This window comes from Lissotriton vulgaris, chromosome 1_1 (genome assembly GCF_964263255.1).
Source record: "Lissotriton vulgaris chromosome 1_1, aLisVul1.2, whole genome shotgun sequence".
Taxonomy (NCBI): domain Eukaryota; kingdom Metazoa; phylum Chordata; class Amphibia; order Caudata; family Salamandridae; genus Lissotriton; species Lissotriton vulgaris.
This window is the reverse complement of record NC_141685.1, coordinates 379571324-379591693: the sequence shown is the minus strand read 5'-3', so window position 1 is coordinate 379591693 and position 20370 is coordinate 379571324. Positions and strand designations below refer to the sequence as shown.

At 50.0% G+C, this 20370-nt stretch overlaps 1 protein-coding gene across 1 annotated transcript in view; it reads left to right on the top strand.

Moving 5' to 3' along the window:
* The window catches only part of ORC1 (origin recognition complex subunit 1), a 159698-nt gene that overhangs the window by 41357 nt on the left and 97971 nt on the right, over positions 1-20370 (top strand). The window contains exons 2-3 of the mRNA XM_086952441.1: positions 868-995; positions 18632-18810. Of these exons, the coding sequence (XP_086808567.1) occupies positions 868-995; positions 18632-18810 (307 nt within the window). The remainder of the gene's footprint in view (positions 1-867; positions 996-18631; positions 18811-20370) is intronic.

The following is a 20370-nucleotide window of genomic DNA, read 5'->3' as shown; positions in this document are numbered from 1 at the left end:
TTCTTTTTTTGCCTTGCTTTGAAGTTCTCTATAGGATTAGTATTCCATTGGCTATGGTCATCCATTCATAGTTTCTCAACGGAATTTATGGTCTTCGATTGCGTGTTTGTAGTTAGATATGTCACCTCTTGCATTTTTAATTTGTTCCTTTGTAAGTTGTTGTCGGGTGGTGGGATTCAGTTTTTGGCATCTTGAGTGAAATGCTCTGATGATCAGTCTTTGTGACTAGTGAATTTTATTTAACAGCGATTAGTTCTGATTTGAAAAATATTACATCCAGTATATGACCAGCTAAGTGGATGGATCCAGAGGCGATCTGTTATAAGGTGTGTGTGTGTGTGTGTGTGTGTGTGTGTGTGTGTGTGTGTATTGAGTAGAGATCTAGTGGCATTTAGTTGAGGACATTTTTATTATACAATTAGATGTTTAGGTCACAGTTATAGGCATATTGGAGATTTTGGTTGTCAGATCTGATACTGCTTAACAGAAAGAAAAATCACACTGCCATCTAAAATGCAAAGAATATACATCACTGGCTGGTACACGTGAACTTGTGCTTTAATAATCACTAAGGTAGTTTACTTGCCAACAACGTTGCTATAAAGTGACGGCAATTGTTTATTTTCATGTCTTATCTAGCCACCAAAAACAGGTAAACTTATATATATTGTTATGGTTCGACTTTGATCCTCTACTGCGACTCACCCACTTTAAGTGGCTATCTCTGTGTAATGGAGGTAATCTACAACAGTAAACCCACAGCAGCACAGACATTGTTCTTTATGTGCCTCTTCTCCTGAGTTTGGGATGTGTAATTTGTACTGCATTCTTTTTAAAGTTTAATGTTTCTTTGTACCTTCTTTTTAGGGGACTTTTTATGAGTTCAGAAGAAAATCCTAAGGGAAATTACATAAGCAACGGAGACTATATCTTAGTAGAAGGAGATGACCCTGATCGACCCTACGTGGCCAAACTTCTGGATCTGTATGATGATGGTATGTCAATACATTTTATCGGTATTTCTCTGAAGTCTAGATTCTTCTTCCAATGTTCTAGAGACCTGTACTAATTAATGTAGTATTTACATCACAAGCAAGTGTTTTAATATAAGTTGATGAGGACAACTGCCTTTAGCTGTCCTTGTAATAGAACCTATATACACTTCAAAACTTCCCTTCAACACTTGTTATTTTTTCTGGAAATTGCCAAAGAGCTTCAGAGACTGAATATTGTGACTATAACACTGTTTAAATGTCAGCCTTGTTCATGGGGTTGGTGGGGCTATTGAAATGTGTGCTACCCTAGCATTGGATGCCCCTCCCTAATTGCCTATGGTCACAAATTATTGCAAGGAGGATTACGCCACCAAACATTGGCATGACTAAAGTTGGGCATTCAGTTTTTGGGCAAAACATTAGCACAGTCTCTTGCTTCCTTGTCACAAACTAACCAGGGTGGTTATTGTGGTATAGTGCCTCACCTACAAGAGTAGCTTTTACTTGCAGTGCCAGGAAGACTCCTGTCTGTTGTTACTGTGACTGCAGTAGGGATTAGTGTCCGATTATATTTTAACTTCTCTCAGTGCAAGATTTGTTTCAAGGTTTTGAAGTGTATCAATCCTTATGTTAAGCACTCAGTTACTCTCCTCAGTCGCGCAATAGCAATCCTCAAATAAATAAAATGATTGTGTAGTTACTGTAGATGAGTGGATTGGTATCTCAAGCGCAGATAGGAGGTATGGGGACATAAGATCAAATTCGTTATGAGAAGGTCAGATGTAACGGGTAAGTCCTTAGCAGAAAGTATAGTTAATGGAGGGCTTGAAAACCTGGACTTTCCATGCAATTTCATTGTAAAGTATTTACATTTAGATGTTTAAGGATCTTTACATGTTTGTCTGAAACACTGTCTTGTCCTAGTATGTCTGCATTAAATGTAGTTTAAGTAGATGGGAAGCAATGTATTCAATATTCTGTGAATATGTGTTGTGATTAAAATAAGATGGATGTTAAATGCATCATGTATAAGAAAAGTGCACTGTAAACCCTCACAGCATTAGGAATAGTTGACTTTGAGGTACTGATTTGAGAAGGGTAAAATGCTTTATCAAGTGATGTTACTAAAATATGTTGCACAAACATCTCCATACAACAATACCAATAACCTTAGCGTGTACAGCAGTTCATTGTAGACTGCGCATATAATATTCATGAGTGTATTTGTTTACTTTGTTCACAACACTGTGATTAGAGACAAATTGATTTATCTGTTTCTTTGATACTAGCTGTTGGTGCAATGACATAATGATTTGAATAAACCTATTAGTAAAACCATCTCACTTCTTAAAAGTGAAACATTCATTAGAGTTTTCTTTATTTTCTGAAAATCTAAATACATTTACAGTGTTAAATAGTCACTATATCTAACTTTAAAAATATGATTGAGACTCATTTTATACAATAAAAATCCTTCAATGTATATACAAATACTATAAGTCAACGTCGGAAAGATACCTTGCCCAACAATGAAACAACAGTCCCATCTAACGGACAGCATGGTTGTGTGCATTTTCATTAATGCCAACCACAGGGGGTGAGGGCACCAAAGTCCTGTCGAGGGAAGCACAAAATGTCTCAACATGACTCTGGAATGGAACATCTGACTGCAGTACATCTCCCAGCCTTTCAGAACCTCTAGGGTGGATTAACTTTGAAAGCCTCTCATGATGAAAAACGAGTGGGTGCCCACTGACTATTTGCGATCAGATGTCTTTAAAAATGTGTACATCTTTTGTTAACTTCTTTACCACTACCACAAATGGCTTCATTGTCCAGATTTCTAGAGGGTTGGCCATGTGGAATCTCCTTTTCATAGAATGGTGGAGAACAGTCTCTTTTCTCCGATTCCCTCATCTTTACAACGTGTCCACCAAGTTGAGTCAATCCTCAATCTATAATGCCAACGGCTCTTTTGCTGAGGCAATAGTTTTAACCATAATAGCTTCACCCTGATAGTGCATGGCAATGAGGTGTCAAGGAGCACCTTCTGCACAATGAAAACACTGAAACGCATCTTCCAAACCACGGATTCCAACATAAATTGCAGGCTATCCTCGTTACTGTGATTTCCAAGCATGGCTATGCTAATAGCCTATACCTTTGTGCACCATGCTTCATCATATGCAAAAAAACAAACGCATTGGAATAGTGCAGCAATACTCAATGGATCACGTGACTGCAGTCCTGCAAACACTTCACTTGCTACCTGGAGCTAGATGATCTAAGTTCAGAGCACTTTGCATTGTCCACAGAGCCTCATAAGGAAAACATGACTGCATTATTAATTAAATGTAAACGCTAGAAACTAAAGTGGACCATGTTCTCCAGGTTAGCGTTCCAGGTCGTCATGCCACCTTAGAATAAGCAATCCAAGGAGGATCAGCTTTCTCTGTACCAGGTGCTAAGCTCAAACTCTTTGCTCGCCAAGAATTGAAGCATCCACAAACATTTAAAGTTCAGAAGAGAAGTTAAAACATGATTTTCCCAAGATAATTATATCATCCGCTGACCCTCTGAAACAACCCAGAAGAATAACCCATCTACCAGTAAAAGCACAGTTGAGTGCTGTGGAACAGTCTTGACACGCACACAATGTGAGGAGCTCCACCCAACATAGTCTTATTATGACTGCGACATACAAAAGGAAGATAACTAATGTTCTCCAATCGGCAAAAATAACCCCTTACGCCTCTGCACTTGAAGACTCGCAACCTGACTAACGACACAGACTCAAACCTTAGCCCTCACCCACACACTTGACATAGCATGCTGTGTCTTGTCTACCATACCTTCTACCTCTAATCTAAGATGTACAAAAGTTACTGTAGTGTTACGGATGGTTCTACCAGTGCCAATTTTATATATGCCCTGTTATTATACAAATACATATGTTAATTACGGGAGTCCCTCAATGTCAACTGGACCGGTATTAGAAGACCAGTGAAACCTCTTTGACAACTTGTTTAAATTACCACCCAATACTAACCAGACACCTGGACACACAAAGATATTCCAGAAATTACTGGTCATCGGAGAACTGTAACATATTCCACTGTGCACGTCCAAAATATTCACATACTGTCAGCGCTGACATCTTCTAATGACTGGATACGATACTTGCTATAATGGTCATTAGAAGAAGAAATAAGGATATAATTGACAAGAACTGATGCTAAAGTGCCAGGGTGCGTGTCCAAGGTGGTGCCCATACTTGGTGGGGGGGGGGGGCTCCCGGAGGTAGCAGGGAGCATTCCACATTGCTTCTTTCCCTCCTGACGTGACACAGGCCCGCTCGGTGGTGACTCATGGCCACATTATTCCAACGCCATTGCAAGTCATCATACTGCTCGACTGCTGCACTTTGACGCTGCAATACTTATATGTGTTGTCAATTTAAACTAGGCTGCTTGACCCACAAATACCTGGCCGGCATCGGCCCCTCTTTCATCTCGTCGCTTCTGCACCCGTACGTCCCTTCCAGACCCCTTCGATCTTCCCACCATGCTCTCCTTCAGACGCCCAGGTTCAGACGCAAAAAGCACGGAGGCCTCAGATTTTCTTTTCTGGCCCCCTCACTCTGGAACTCTCTCCCCCCGGAACTTAGACTTTCCCCCTCTTACCCTCACTTCAGGTCTCTCCTAAAGACTCACCTCTTCCGCGGTGCTTACACATAAGCTCCCTTACCCTCCCTTCTTTGTCTCTTCCTGATTTAGTGAACAGCGCCAAGAAACCGACCGGTGTATGTTGCGCTTTATAAATTGTTTTTACATTACATTTTACATTACATTACAGCGGGACCTACGTGAGACGTGGGTCGTACTACTTCGATAGTGTTCACTTCATTTGTGTGGCCTCCTTTGGAGACCTGTCTCGTCTTACCTCGATATATCTACAAAGGCACTCTTGCTATTTCTCTGTATGCACGAATCCACGACACAGCATGGGATGATTATTGTAATCCATTTCAGATGCCTTTGATGGGCCCCCTCATATTCGGATGCCCCTGAACAAAGTTCATGCCTTCATTTCTATTCGGCAATCATTATTGGACTTTATCACTGACCTTGTAAAGAATTGTTTTAAATACTAATTGAAGTACTGTTCAAGCTGTTTGTGATCCTTCCTGAAATTCACTATCCGACCCAGGATTGCGTGAATCGGCTTGTTCTCACAATCACCTAGGCGTGACTGACCCCAAAATATCCCCGCCCTCAGGTTACTTAACTGATAATTCCATAATCCCTGACAAAGTTCCCGTGGCACTGGGGAACGAAACACGTTGGCTGTGTGCTGGTTTTTTAACCAGACTTAAATATAAAGAAGAATTTCTGGATCCTAAAGTTGTCGCCTGCTTGACTTCTATTGAGTCCACCTTCATTTTGTATGAACTTTTGTCTTAAATTGGCATCTTTCAACAGCGGATGCTGGAAGCTGTTGCACTTATCCTTTGACTACTGAAACTGTAGAAATGAAGTGCTTGACCCCGGTTAGCTGTTGTGGTGTTTTTTGTAAATCCACATTGCTTCTTTCCCTCCTGGCGTGACACAGGCCGGCTCGGTGGTGACTCATGGCCACGATAAAAGATGGCAGCTGCACCAGATCCTGCTGCCTAGTGGAGCAGTCGCAGTGCCCGAACTTGGTGGGGTAGGGCCCTGGAGGTACCAAGGAGCACTTCACCCGGCCTCTGGAAGCAGCGTATGCCAGCTCAGTGGCAACTCACGGCTGCGAGGACACCCTGGATCCCGGGGACCAGCAGACCCGTCTGACACTACCCCTGGAAGAGGCTGCATAATGGCCACACCACTGGAGAGATCTAAAGCCCAACCCAGGGAGCCGCAGCAGGTGCTGGCCCCTTCAACGCTGCACAACAAGGCCGGACACCTCCATGCACCAGCCTAGATGCAGAGCCTCCACAAAACCTCTGGGAGGAGCCCGCTATATACATCTGAGGCACAGTTGTGACTTTGCAGTATGGTGAATGCTAGGTACGCACGCCCCCCATTTATAACCACCTCCAGGCACGCTATCAAAGGTCACCAGAAAACCGTGACCTATTCCACCCTGCACGTCCAAAATAGTCGTCTACTCTGCCACTACCTACCTGCACAAGAATGGTGTGAAATACAAGTGGTGGCACTTCTTTCGACTAATCTTATATATAGACCAACGAAGCACACCTGGACCGCGCTATGGAAGAAGCTAAGTCAGTCCAAGAAGCAGCCCCCAAACTTACAGGGGACCAGGATGGCCAGTGACCATTTGGGCCAGAGCCCCGACAAGGACACAAGGATTGAATTGCAAGTTAATACTGTAGAGCTACCCACCAATCCAACCACTATCCACCAATCCGCCACCGGAAGCAAAACCACTGACCTATAATGCTGCCATAGCCACTCAGATAATTATTGGGAACAATGGGTCCTTCAATAAATAGTACTATCGAACAATTTTGAGCACAGTCCATTTAAGATCTGTGTCCTTGTGGCCAAGCAGGTTGAAGTGTTCAATGAGTGGTGCATTAGGGGTGTTACAGCGGATCCGGCTGCGATGTTGTCCTATGTGAGTCTTTATTTTCTGTGTGGTCTGACCGATGTAATTCTTCTGACAAGGACATTGAATCAAGTAGATGACGTTGCATGTGTTACAGTTAGAACAATTTGTTAAGCGAATTACAACATTGTCAAGTGGGAAGGTTTTTCCTTCCGAGGTAGAGTCACACATATTGCAGTTCCCACATTTTACATGCCCCAGCAAAGGTGTCAGCCCCCAGTGTCAGGCGAGATAACAACATAGGGAGTACTGCCCTCACAATTTATGTATTGGCAATAAGCTCTCTTTCATGCCTGAAAATGTTTTGTGTAATTGTTATTGTCTTCATGTTGTGAACCTTCAAGGATACAGGATTGTGTCCCACTCTATGACGCTCTATCTTGAAATTATTTTGTATCTATTAAATCGAACAATGTCCGGCTGTACATAAGTGAATCAATATAGTAGTGATTCTGGTCCATATTTATTGTTCGATAGTACTATTTATTGAAGGACCCATTGTACCCAATAATTAGCTGATACCCAGGGTCCTTCCTACCTTGTGGGTTCCCTTGTCTGTTGAAACATAGCCACACAGGGGCGCAAACTATTGGCAGTACCATGGCAACATACAGATCCAATAAAGACACCACGCTGAAATTCTCACTCACCGAGACAGCCATCTAACAGTCAGACCCTGATGTGACACCTTACCCATGCCATAGCCACCCCATGAGCCACACTCCATAGATGCGGACATACTGAGGTGAAGGCCCCTGTCACCTGCGCCCTCTTAGAGTCCCACTTTTGCTTACTTCAGAACGGCATAGCAGCCGTGTGGGAGAAAGTCACCACAGATGTCAAAGAAATCAAGATGGACATGGTGGACATTGGCCAACTAGTGGCTACACTGGAACAAAACAACAATGCCAGAGAAGAGGCACTCAGCACCCACAGGTGCAAACTTCTTGAACTGCGAGACTGAAACATGGATCTGAAACTTCACCTAGAGGACCTTGAAAAAAATGTGCGCCATTCCAATATCCAAATTAAATGTGTCCATCTACAAGCAGACTCTGGCAACCTAAAGGGCTACGTCATTTGCCTCTTTTGCAATCTCCTCCTAGACGTTGCAGAGAAGGACAAGGCCTCTGATCCTACCATAAAGCTGGCAGGCCTGCCACTGCGTCAGGATATCCACCACTATTAGCAGAAGGAAACCATTATGACAGTGGCGCGAGACCAAAGCTTGATCATGTTTGAAGGGCCAAAAGTGTGGCTCTATTTGAGTTTAACATCTATATTGATGTAACCTCGCTGCTCCCTTAAGGTTGCCACTACCTTCCTCTACGAGAAGGGAGTCAAATACAAGTGGGGGCACCCCTTTCAACTGATGTTTATATGGAACAACAAAACACCTATGGTTCTCACTATGGCAGAAGTGAGATCGATTTTAGTACTGGAAGACACCCAAGGAGAAAGCGGCAAGCCTAAATCGCTTCGCAGCAGCAAAAGAGGAAGCCACTCGGCCTAGAACACCACACATTTAACCATTGTGAATATAATTCATCGTCTTGACTTCTCTGCCTTGCTTAAACTCCAAAACCATGAATCTTTACAGGACCGCGACTCCTCGTAGTGCCTCACCCACCGGACATCTGCTGTCTTCAACTGCAGTAGCAGACTTGCACCACTAGACTGACAGGGGGCACATTTCTTAACACCGGGCCCACACAGCCACATGATCTTAACTTATGTTAGCAAGGGGATGGTGACGCTCGACTCCGTCACTCCATATGCATCTTTAGTTGTCGCCTATCATCACAGGCTCGAACTTAACATTCCTTTGGAGGGAGTAGTTGACTTTCCTGTTAAACCCCAGTTCTTCTTCTTCGATACCCGTACCCAATGGCTTGACTCTTGTCTTGGACAGTTCACACCTTGGAAGACCAGGACACCATTTTTTTTTTTTTATATGTTTTTATTGCAGAATTAGAAACCACAGCTTACAATTGCTCAACCAGTCCACTCATGGCGTCCCCCCGCATCAATCGTAAGAATGTATACCATACACAGCCATTCAGCCCGCATCCCGGAGGCCGGGCGGCGCAGTGTCCCAAAGAACAGGAAGACATCATGGTGAGCGTCCCTATGGGACAATGGTCGAAAAGAAACGTTTTACGTATCTGCTTTTACCCCCCCAACCCCAACCAATGACAACATCAGCCATCCTACAAGAGCAGATCAATGCTACCAAGCCGCTACCGTTCTACCCCCGTGCTCCGTGAGGCCCACCACGTCTACCCCATGCCCCACTGCCACCTCCCGCTAACAACCTATGCCCCACAGGCCCATTCCCAGTCCCGGAAACACCACTGCGGCGAGCTATCTTCTGGCTCCTAACCCACCCGAACACCCCCGAACAACCCCCTAATGCCACTCCCCGGCAACCGCTAATGGTGTGTGTCTTGTTCCCGATTGTAGTATGGATCCCACTACAGCATCAATTGCAACCCCGAACTAGTATGCCTCGCAGCGTCCTTAGGACCTATCCACTCAGTCCTCATCCTCCACCATCGAATCACGCAAGGCCTGCACCACCAATTCCCACGCACGCGCTGTATCCAAGGCTTTCTCATTATCAAGCTTGACCGCCTGCTTCATTAGGAGCACACTCTCACACTCTGACCATCGCAGCAACTCATTCCTCCACCTCTTTACCGACGGCCCTCCCTTAGACTTCCAATGCCACGAAATCTCTCTTTGTGCTAGTATCAACCCCAGGTCAATGAATTTGCTCGTCACCTTATTGTGTTTAGTGTGCGGGAACCAGAGCAGCAGACACGCCGCCATATCAAAGTCCACCTCCCTGTCAGTCACTTCGTTCAGGAGGTCCCCCACCTCAGCCCAGTAGTCCTCCAGATTCGGACAACTCCAGAACAGGTGATCCATGTCCGCCTCCGGTGACAAGCACCTCGGGCACCGCGCGTCCTGCACCTGGAAGTACCGTTTTATCTTTTCCGGAGTCAGATAGGCCCTATGTAACACAAAGAAGTGCACTTGCTGGAAACGCGCATTCCTCGTGCCCTTCCACGTACGCCGTAAAATATGGCTCCACGTCGCGTCCGGAATGGGCCTACCCACGCTCTCCTCCCACTTCGCCTTGAGCCCCAGGAGCGGTTCCAGTCCCTCGTGCAACATCCTATTATGGAGGCAGGTCACCGCCTTAAAGGTGCCCGCTGCCATTACTACGTACTGGCACGCCATGGTCGTGCCCGGCTCGACGAGCCCTCCCTTCCAATGCTTCTGAATAGCCGCCACCACCGCCGCATGTAAGAGGAACCCCCCGTCAGGTAGCCCAAACTGTTCCTGTAGTACTCCGAAGGGCGCCTAGGCCCCATCAACATACAGGTCCCCTACCACTTGAAGTCCCGCCTCCTCCCATTCCAGCAATGGGGACCAATCGCCCCCATGCGGTAGGGCTGTCAGCATGCCAATCGGTATCTCAGGCGCATACGGGCGGGTCACCTTCGCCCTCCTGAGACTCCTCTGCCAGCATAACCTAAGCGTCCGCTCTTCTAAGTGAGTCCGCGCAACTCCATTCTCTGCTGCATAACGATATAGGCCAGCACATTGCGCTGTATCCCCCGCTCACACTCCGGTCCCCGAAACACCCGAGCCACGTGTTGCGTAAGAACCTGGAGCTGCGCCGCCAAGTAATACAGTTCAAAATCAGGGACGGCCATCCCCCCCTCAATCTTAGGGCGTAGCAACGTGCTCAGTGCCACTCTACGGCGGCCATGTCCCCACAGGAAACCAATAATCATTGTCCTCAGGTCCCGAAAGATCCTCTGAGGAATCCAAATGGGCAGCGTTCGAAAGAAGTACAGAAGCCGGGGGAGCGCCACCATTTTCAAAAGAGCAACCCTACCTAGCACTGTCAGTGGAAGGGTTGCCCAAAAAGCCATACTACCTCTCAGCGCCCGTACACACCGTCCGATATTGCCCTCTAATAGGTCCGCGGTCACGTGGTAGATACGGACTCCCAAATAAGTGAAGCAAGATGGCTCCCAAACCACCCCCAGATCACATGCAGGGCAGGGCGACTCCGCTCGTAGCGGAAACACACAGGTCTTCGCCCAATTGACCTTGAGGCCCGACAACCGGCCAAACTCCGACAACAGGTCCATTGCTCCTTCCAACGCCCGCTCCGTGTCGCCCAAATACAGCAACAAATCATCCGCATACAGCGAGATGTGGTGTAACTGCCCACCGCTATCTATCCCCTCGTACCTGTCTCCCGACCTAGCATGGGCCGCCAAAGGTTCCATCGCCAAGGCGAACAGAAGAGGGGAAAGGGAGCACCCCTGCCGCGTGCCTCTACCGACCGGATAAGCCGCGGACACCAATCCATCCAGGCGCACTCGTGCCGTCGCTGAGAAATACAGCACCTTCGTCCATCTGCGGAACCCCTCACCAACACCAAACCTCTCTAACACTCCATCTAGGAAAACCCACTCCAAGCTGTCGAAAGCCTTTTCAATGTCCACCGACAGTACCGCCGGGGCCCCGTTCTCATCTGTCACAGCGTCCCTTATCCCCACCAGGCTACGAATATTCAACGCCGTATTCCTCGTGGGGATAAACCCTGCCTGATCCCTGTGCACCAGGCCAGTCATATGCGGAGCCAGCTTGGTGGCCAAGATCCGGCTCAGTATTTTGTAGTCCACCGTCAGCATGGACAATGGTCGATAGGACCTTACATCCGTCGCATCCCTGCCGGGCTTAAGCAGAGGCACTATCAACGCTTCCCTCATGGATCCGGGCAAACCCCCCCGACTCAAAAGCCTCCGTGTACACCACCAACAGTCTGGGCGCCAAACTATCCACAAACTTCTGGTAAAACTCTATCGGCAACCCATCCACACCGGGCGTTTTATTCCGCGCCATATGCTTGATGGCCGCCCTTATCTCAACCAGTGTGATCGGCCCGCCCAGATCCGCCGCGTCCTCCTCGTCAAGGACCGGAAGTTGCCTCGCCCCCAGATACTCTGCAATATCGTGGGCTTCTACCCCCAACTGACTCCGATACAATTCCTCATAATACACGCGGAAGCACTCCAGTACCGCTGCCTGAGAATACATCGTCTCCCCCAATGCGTTACCGACGCTAAGGACCGGGCAGCGCCTAATATCAGGATTAGCAAGTCTGGCCAGGAGCTTGCCCACCTTATCTCGTTCCGCATGTGCTTTAATGGCGTATAACCTATAATCGTAGCTCCTCAACCGTTCTGTTTCGGTCGCGACCGCCTCCTTCGCTTCCAGCAACCGGGCCTGCAAGTCCGGTCGGGTCGGCCTGCGCAGCTCCAGGTCTCTCGGTGTCACTTCCGCTTTAGCAAGTGCATTCAACACAGTCGTACGCGCGTTTCGAAAACCTGCCCAGGCACACCCCTCTCACCACCACTTTCATTGCATCCCACTCAGAGGACCTACACGTAGCGGAACCCTCATTCTCATCGAAATAATGGTCAATGCCCTGCTGGACCGCATCACTAAACACGGAGTCCTCCAACGTGTCTGGCTGGAGCCGCCATGTTGGAATCGCAGAGCGCTCCCGTTGCCACTGGACATAGTTCTGGCTAGGTATTCCGTATGAGAGATCAATGGGGCCAGGGGCCCGCTACAGAGCACCGAATCAATTCTCACATGTAGCGCATGGAGGGTTGAGAAAAAGTAATAATCCCTGACATCCCTGTGTTGTTCCCGCCACACATCCAGCAACCGCCATCTATCCTGCCAATCCTTCCTGTGCATGGCCAACTTGCGTACCGGGGAATCAACAAGGGGAGGGTGAGACCTGTCCAGGACCACATCTGTAATCGAATTAAAATCCCCTCCCAATATCACCGGGCCCGCTAGAAAAGAGGCCAAGGACCCGGAAAGGCCATCGAAGAATCGGGCCTGATCAACATTTGGCGCATACACACAACAGAGAGTCACATCCCGGCCATACAACCGCCCCTCCACCGCCACAAACCTGCCCTCAGGGTCCACCACTTGGTTCAGCATCTGAAACGGTACCCCTGCTCTTACACATATCAGTACCCCCCTGGCATAAGCTGAGTAAGTGGTACCAAACACCTGGCCCGCCACCTTTTTTGCAGTGCTGCACATTCCTGCTTCGTCAAATGGGTCTCCTGCAGCATGGCAACCTGGACCCCCCTTGTACGCATGTACCTTGTGGCGCTTGACCATAGTTCGCAGCCCTCGGACATTCCACGTCAGGCATTTTAAGTTAGGTAACGTCCCCATACTGATAGTGAACATTCCAAGTCAAACAGTGCCAGTTCGTGCACACACCATAGCAGTTGCCCCCCCCCCCCCCGAAACAAACATTGGAAAAGAAAACACCCCGAACCCCACTCCCCAGGACAGAGCCTACAAACCCAATGTCAGCCCCGGTCCAAACCTCAAACCAAACACACATCCGTCTAACCTGCGGTCGCCACCACAGAAGACCTTAAGGGCCCTTGGTGGGTGATTTATCGCTGACCCCAGCGAGCGGAGCCCACGCCCCGCGCTCCCCATCCCGTCATGCCAAAGCGGCACCCTGCCCGGCAACCCACCCATCTCCAACAGGATACCACCCTACCAAAAACCGTGTCCAAGTTCCAATGATACATCAGCCACAAAAGATTCCATCAGATGTCTGGGGGGTGACCACCGGCCCCTTCGAACTCTCCGCTTCCGAAAGGTCCTCTCCAGTCCTGCTACCTTCGTCGCCAGAGTCCGTCTCCGCCAGTTCACTACCCTGCTGTGACCCCGTAATGGCCGCCGTCGCCGCCAGAGCCTCTCTCGTCCGCAGCCATTTGGGCCTCCCGTTTCTCCCGCTGGCGCCTGTTGCGGGACCGGATCCATTGAGATTGTCTGACCTGAGGTGTTTTAGGCCGATCCCGTCTACTCCTGTGTGACCTATCCGTCCCGGCCCTGTACGATTCCAGCCACTGCCAAGCTTCGTCCGGGGACTGAAAGAAGTGCGTGGTCTCATCCAGGATGACCCGCAGCTTGGCCGGGAAGAGCAAGGAGTACTGGATGCCCTCTTCCCGCAGTTCCTTCTTCACTGCCAGAAACGATGCCCTATTCTTCTGGACCGCCTGGGTGTAGTCCGGGAAAATCGTAACCCTGCTGTTCTCCACCTCAAACGGGCCCGACGCCCTAGCCCTCTGGATGAGAAGGTTCCGGTCTTTATAATGGAGGAGCCGCACCACCATCGGTCGGGGAGGGCGGCCCAGCGTTGGCGGGCGGGCCGGCACCCTGTGGGCTCGTTCCAGGGTAAAGAAAGGAGTAAGCCCCTCCGGTGCCACCACAGTTCGAAACCAGTTCTCCATGTAGGCCACCGCATCCTCCCCCTCAATTCGTTCCGGCAGGCCTACTACCCGTTCGTTGTTCCGCCTATTGCGACCTTCGGCATCCTCCGCTCTTCGTTCCAGCGAATCCAACCGGGCCAGGATATCCGTGATCTTGTGTTCCGCGGTCACCACCGACGGTTTCAGGTCTGATAGGAGCTGATCGTGGTCCTTGACCTTATCTGCTAACTTCGCATGGTCCGCTCGCAATAGCCCCAGCCCCGTGGCGACTTGTGCAATGTCCTGCCGCAACGCCTCCTTGGTCGAGGCGATAGCGTCCAGTATGGCATCCAGGCGCCGATTCAGGCGCCGATTCAGCCGCTGCTCCTGGTCCGTCTGTGGGGGGTCTCACCCACCTGGGACAGTGCAGCCAAGTCCTCCTGTCCCAGCTCCAAAGCCGCCGTTCCTCCCGAAGCCGCCATCTTAGGTAACTGCGTCACAGGCAAAGAGATTAACCTAGTCCCGGCAGTTGCCCCCTCTGATGCCCGCCACTTCAAGGACCAAATGGGTTGGCACCATCCGGTTCGCACTCTTCAAATCCGGGGGGAGGAGGGGAAGGAGGAAGGATTGCAGCAAGTAATCGTCCCAGATGCCCGAGCCGCGTCGGGTTCCCGGTCCCCCAATCTTCGGGACCGTCTCCACAGTCCCCACAGCGCCGATCTCATAGCAGTGGGTCCCCCCTCCAGTCGGTGCCAAGACTGCTCAATGTAGTCGTCCGGAGCCGTCGGTCCGCTTCGCCGCCATTTTCCTCACACTCTCGGCGACACCTCGGTTGTCGTTCATCGAGGTTTCCCCGGGGCCAGCGAACCCCCAGCAGCCAGCCACCGATGCCCAGTGGCCCCCCTACACTTCGCAGGGCAGAATTGTCGACCACGGGTCGCTCGGGGTGCAGGAATCAGGAGAATTAGCGGGATTCCGCGCGGAGCTACGAGCTCACGCCGCCATCCCGATCGGCGTCCAAGCCACGCTCCCCTGAAGACCAGGACACCATGTCATCTGCCGGGGACCATGCAGATCATTCTCAACACATCCACACCATGACCACCCCTCTATGACTGTATGATTAAGATAATGAGTTTGAATGTCCAAAGCCTTAATGCCCCAGTGAAACGGCTTTCACTCCTAAACATGCTTCTCGATGCACAGGAGACCCACCTCCTCAAACGATTAAAAACATATGCCGTTTCGCTGGTTTGCGTGGCAGTATTTCTCCTCAGTTCCTGACAATAAGGCGGGAGTGGGGACTCTTACTCGCCACAATCTGTCAGGTCCAAGCACTCCTAACGCAGGCAAAGATACCTGGAAGACTCCTTTCATTAAGGATCACGATCCACGCTCACCTTTACATTAGCCACAATCTATACCCCCAATGAGCATCAAGAACAATGAATCCATGACTCTCTGGAAATAATATCAGCGGCCCCAGACGCCGACATACTAATAGTTTGCAACTTTAATATGGTCCCAGACACCTAATTGTAGAGGGTCTGTGATGGCTCCAGGAGGTGGGCCTGGTGGATGTGTAGTGAACGCACAAACCCCACCAGCGGGGACTTTACTTTCTTTTTTGCAGACTTCTGTCCAAATAGATTATTTCTGGATATCCTCGCGGCTACAGGCAACCACCACCCAAGTCGGCCTAAGGGGTCACTGTACTCTCTGACCATCTCATTTTCCTTCACCACACTGGGGCCATCACCACGGCTCTGATTGTGGCAGCTCAACCCCAAATTACTAACTCACAACTTTACCATAAAAGAAATCACTGAAGTGATTACCAGCTTCATCCACACAAACGACACCCAAGGCATCTATACATCCTTACTATAGGATACCTTAAAAGTGGTAGTCAAAGGCTCCTTTATAGTTATTTCTGCAAGTCTAATAGGTGTAGAAAGGACAAACGCACCACTCTAGAAAGAGGCACAAAAGCATTCCATCTCTCATAAGGTGAAACGGCAACTCGTGCTTTCCTCCACACTAAGCAGAAGTACAATGCTGGAGGCAATAGGGTGGGTCTATTACTTGCCCACTGACTAAGGGTCCAAATACACAGAAATCGAATAACTGAATTCCCCGGGCCACCAGGACTAACCTCTCGTACCAATTCAGACATAGCACAGGCATTTGAGCAATTGTATGCCTTCCTGTACACTGCTGACAAGCCAAGCCCTGCGTAAGCCTGTGTGAGTGGGGGGGGAGGTGAGAGAGAGATTTGTGAAGAAAATGTAAATTTCTGCATTGTGTTAGATACATATCAATCAATCATAACACTTGTATAGCGCACTACTCACCCGGGAGGGTCTCAAGGCGCTTGTGGGAAGGGGTTTGCTACTGCTCGAACAGCCAGGTCTTGAGTTGTCTCCTGAAGACGAGATGGACCTGGGTCAGCCGAAGGTGGATGGGGAGGGAGTTCCATGTCTTGGGCGCCAGGTAGGAGAAGGATCTTCCTCCGGCGGTGGCTCTTCGGATGCATGGTATGGTGGCGAGGGCGAGGCTGGTGGACCGTAGCTGGCGGGTGGGCGTGTAGAAGGTCAGGCGGTCATTGAGGTACTTGGGGCCCAGGTCGTGGAGAGACTTGTGTGCGTGGTGAGGAGCCGGGATGTGATCCTCTTGTTGACTGGGAGCCAGTGCAGGTCTTTCAGGTGGCCGGAGATGTCGCTGCGGCGGGGGATGTCCAGGATGAGTCGGGCGGAGGCGTTCTGGATGCGTTGGGAGTTTTTTCTGTAGCTTGACTGTGGTTCCGGCGTAGAGGGTGTTTCCGTAGTCTAGCCGGCTGGTGACGAGTGCTTGGGTGACCGTCTTCCTGGTTTCGGTCGGGATCCATCGGAAGATCTTTCGGGGCATACGGAGGGTGTTGAAGCACGATAAGGAGCTGGAGGGTGGGTTCTGGCTGAGGGAGGTGGTGAGCTGGTCGGTAGTGATCTTACTCCAGCTTCTGTGGGGAACCTGGAGCGGGTGGTGGTGGTGGGTCGTGGTTCTTCTGAAGTTGAAGTGGACGCAGCTGTGGTCGGTCCAGTGGAGTTCGGTGGAGTGGCTGAAGGTGATGTGCTTGCTGGATGAAAAGACGGGGTCAAGCGTGTGGCCGGCGTAGTGGGTGGGGGTGTTGACCAGTTGCTTGAGTCAGAGGTTGGCGCGGTTGTCCAGCAGGGCGGCGGTATTGCGGTCCTTGTTATTCTCCAGGTGGAAGTTGAGGTCTCCGAGGAGGATGTAGTCGGCGGAGGGGAGGGCGTGCAGGCTGATGAAGTCTGTGATGTCCTCGCTGAAATGTGTGCGTGGTCCCGGGGGTCTGTAGACGAGGGTGCCTCTGAGGGTCGTCTTTGGGTCGGTGTGGATCTGGAAGTGGAGATGCTCTGCTGCGGCGAAGGTGTCGGTGGGGTCGGTCGTGATGCAAATGGGGTTCCCGTGGACGATGGCGATGCCTCCTCCGGTCTGGTTGATGTAGTCCCTCCTGATGATCTTGTACCCGTCCGGGATAACGATGTCGGGGGCTGAGGAGACGTTCATCCAGGTTTCCGCGAGGAAGGCGACTTCTGGTGATGTTGCGTCGAGGAGGTTCCAGAGTTCCACTGCGTGTCTGTGGACGGAGCGGATGTTGAGCAGGATGCACTTGAGGTGGTTGCTGCTGGTGCTTGGCGGATGCGGTGCAGGTTCGGAGGCAGGTGAATTTGCAGGCTTTGCAGGTGAAGGGTCCGTGGATGCGTCTCGGGGTGGCTCGGCAGCAGGCGGGGGTTCGGCTGGCATGGAGTGCGAAGAGGGCGGCGGCGTCGTAGGTCCGTCGGGTCGTCTTGCAACGGCGGGGGCCAGGGGGTTCTGGCACTGGGCGCGGACGGGCGCAGACGGGCTTGCCTTTGGCGCACAATCGGCGTGAACGCTGCGCGTACGTGGGGGGTGACATAAGAAGCCGGGAGGGAGGAGCAGCTGGGTGGAGGGAGCGGGGTGGCGAATGGGCAGGAGGGGGGCGGGGCCGCAGGGAGGCAGCGGCAGGAAGGAGGGCAGAGGGCGGCTCAGCGGCGGCTGGGTCGCCCTGTGAACAGATGCTAGGAGAGGGGGAAAAGAAGGAAACGAGGGCAGCACCAGGCAGAGAGGGCACAGCTAGGCAGCTAGGAGAGGGGAAAAACGGAGAAATACGAAGGTAGCAGCAGGTGGCAAAAGGGCACAGCTAGGCAGCTAGGAGAGGGGAGAAAACGAAGGCAGCAACAGGCAGAGAAGGGCACAGCTAGGCAGCTAGGCGAGGGGAGAAACGAAGATTAACAACGAAGGCAGCAACAGGCGGAGAAGGGCACAGCTAGGCAGCTAGGAGAGGGGAGAAAACTAAGGCAGCAACAGGCAGAGAAGGGCACAGCTAGGCAGCTAGGCGAGGGGAGAAACGGAGATTAACAACGAAGGCAGCAACAGGGCACAGCTGATGGAGGCAGTAGCAGGGGTGTGTGGGGGCGACCTCGCCTGGTTACAGGCTCAGCGGATGCATACAGCTGGTTCGACCAATTTTTAATTCATGCATTGCTTGTTTTAATTTTTGTGTAGGACTGCTAGCCATCACTCTTTGGTGTTGGATGTTTGTGCGTCATCTATCACCTAAAAGTAATTGAATTGCTCTTCACATGAAGTGCTCTTTATGGCTATCTTGTATTTCAGGTTCTCGCACTCAGTACCGTAAGCATGCGGTTGTGCAGTGGTTTGCACGCTTCGAAGAAGTCCCACGCTCTAAACAAAAAAGGTTGGGACGGGAGGTTCACCCCCAAGAGATTTTCTTGTATGATGTCCCAGCTTGTGATAATGACATTGATGCCGAGACCATTGTTGGCACCGTTCAGGTGAGCACCTAGACCACATGCCATCTTCCTTCACAGAAGCATACACTTCTTTGTGGCAGCTTGTCGGAGTGCTGCTCGGCGAAAAGATTTTTGTAAAAAGAAAAAACACCAATAGGAATAAATGCTGTATATAGATTTGAGGTTATGTGCACACTTTGTTTAGCTTAGTGATGTTATGCTTCTGTGCAGTACCTGGGTTTGTACAGAAACATGTGTTCTCAATATCCTTTGATGGGGTATATCTGCGGTTAAACTTACAAACCCAAGCAGCAGGTAGAGGACTTCCAGTGCTTGCGTCTTTAGCCTTTCTGAGTCCAGAGAGGTAATTCAGATTCACCAATGGTAGCAAGTTTCAAGCCAGTCTTTATTCAGCAGAATGCCAACACAGCCCCTAGTGTTCTGTTGGTCTAGTCCACCATGTCGGGCGAGGCAGAAGAAAGGGCACTCGTTTTTAATTTCTCCCTCATTCCTCTTGTAGCCTTGGCATCCCTGCATCCCTTCAATGGTGCTTATAAAAAGTGTTCTCAACTCTGAAAAATATCCATTCAACTTCTTGTGAGGAGGAAGAATGGCCATTGGTCTTTGAGGGGAAGGCCAAGAAAAACATCGGAATTCCATATGAGCTGAAGGAGATGTGTGGATAATATGGCTCCATCAAAAGCTATGTCCTTTAAAGAATGCACCTAGAAATTTGTGAAATCCCCTTCTGCACACTTTATTCCTTTGCCAATGGTTAAGATGATGCCAGATGGACTGGGTGTGAGTGTTTGATTGATTCAGATGCTCCGTCCATCACCACCTCCTTTTGTACCGCTTTTGGCCGCCATGAGTGTGGCAGGGTATGCTCAGACGTGAGTCCCTTGTTCACTTTGCCACTGGATTCAAGCAAGCCGGGCTGAAGACGGCTGGAATGCCAGAAACCGGTCCTCGGAAGCTTGTTTCCGGTCCAGGGAAGACATGGCTTGGCAGTTCGGGCTGGACTGTTCCCATGAGGCACAGGGTCAGACTGATTTGCATATAGCCATGTCTGAACTGGGGTGGCAGAGTGGGCTAAAGAACGGTGATGGATTAAACCCAGATCTTTTGACTGGGTGTGAGTGTTTGATTGATTCAGATGCTCCGTCCATCACCACCCCCTTTTGTACCGCCAGATGGAGTACAGCAGGACAAAGAGTACACCTTGTAACATGCTCTTCAGAGACTTTGGGTCAATGTCATCTAGTGGTGGGTTGACTAGTGTTGGCTCTGTTCTTATAGTCCTGAATTAATGGGTGACTGAGGCATGGTTTCACCCTGTTAGGAACTTAAGAACGGTTCTCCTGCTGGATAGGTGCTTTCTGCTTTCAATCAAAAGAAAAGTCTCTTTCCTTGCACTATGATAGGTTGGGGGGGGGGGGGGTTTAACTGGCAGTCAGATAGCTTAAGCTGTACTGTTGCCCCCTCTTTTACACATCACATCCAAGTTTAATTAAATAAGATGTGGCACATTAACTTTTCCTTTACATATCTCTAATTATTTTTCATCTAAGAGTGCATGAATCTACATTACTACCTGCTCCT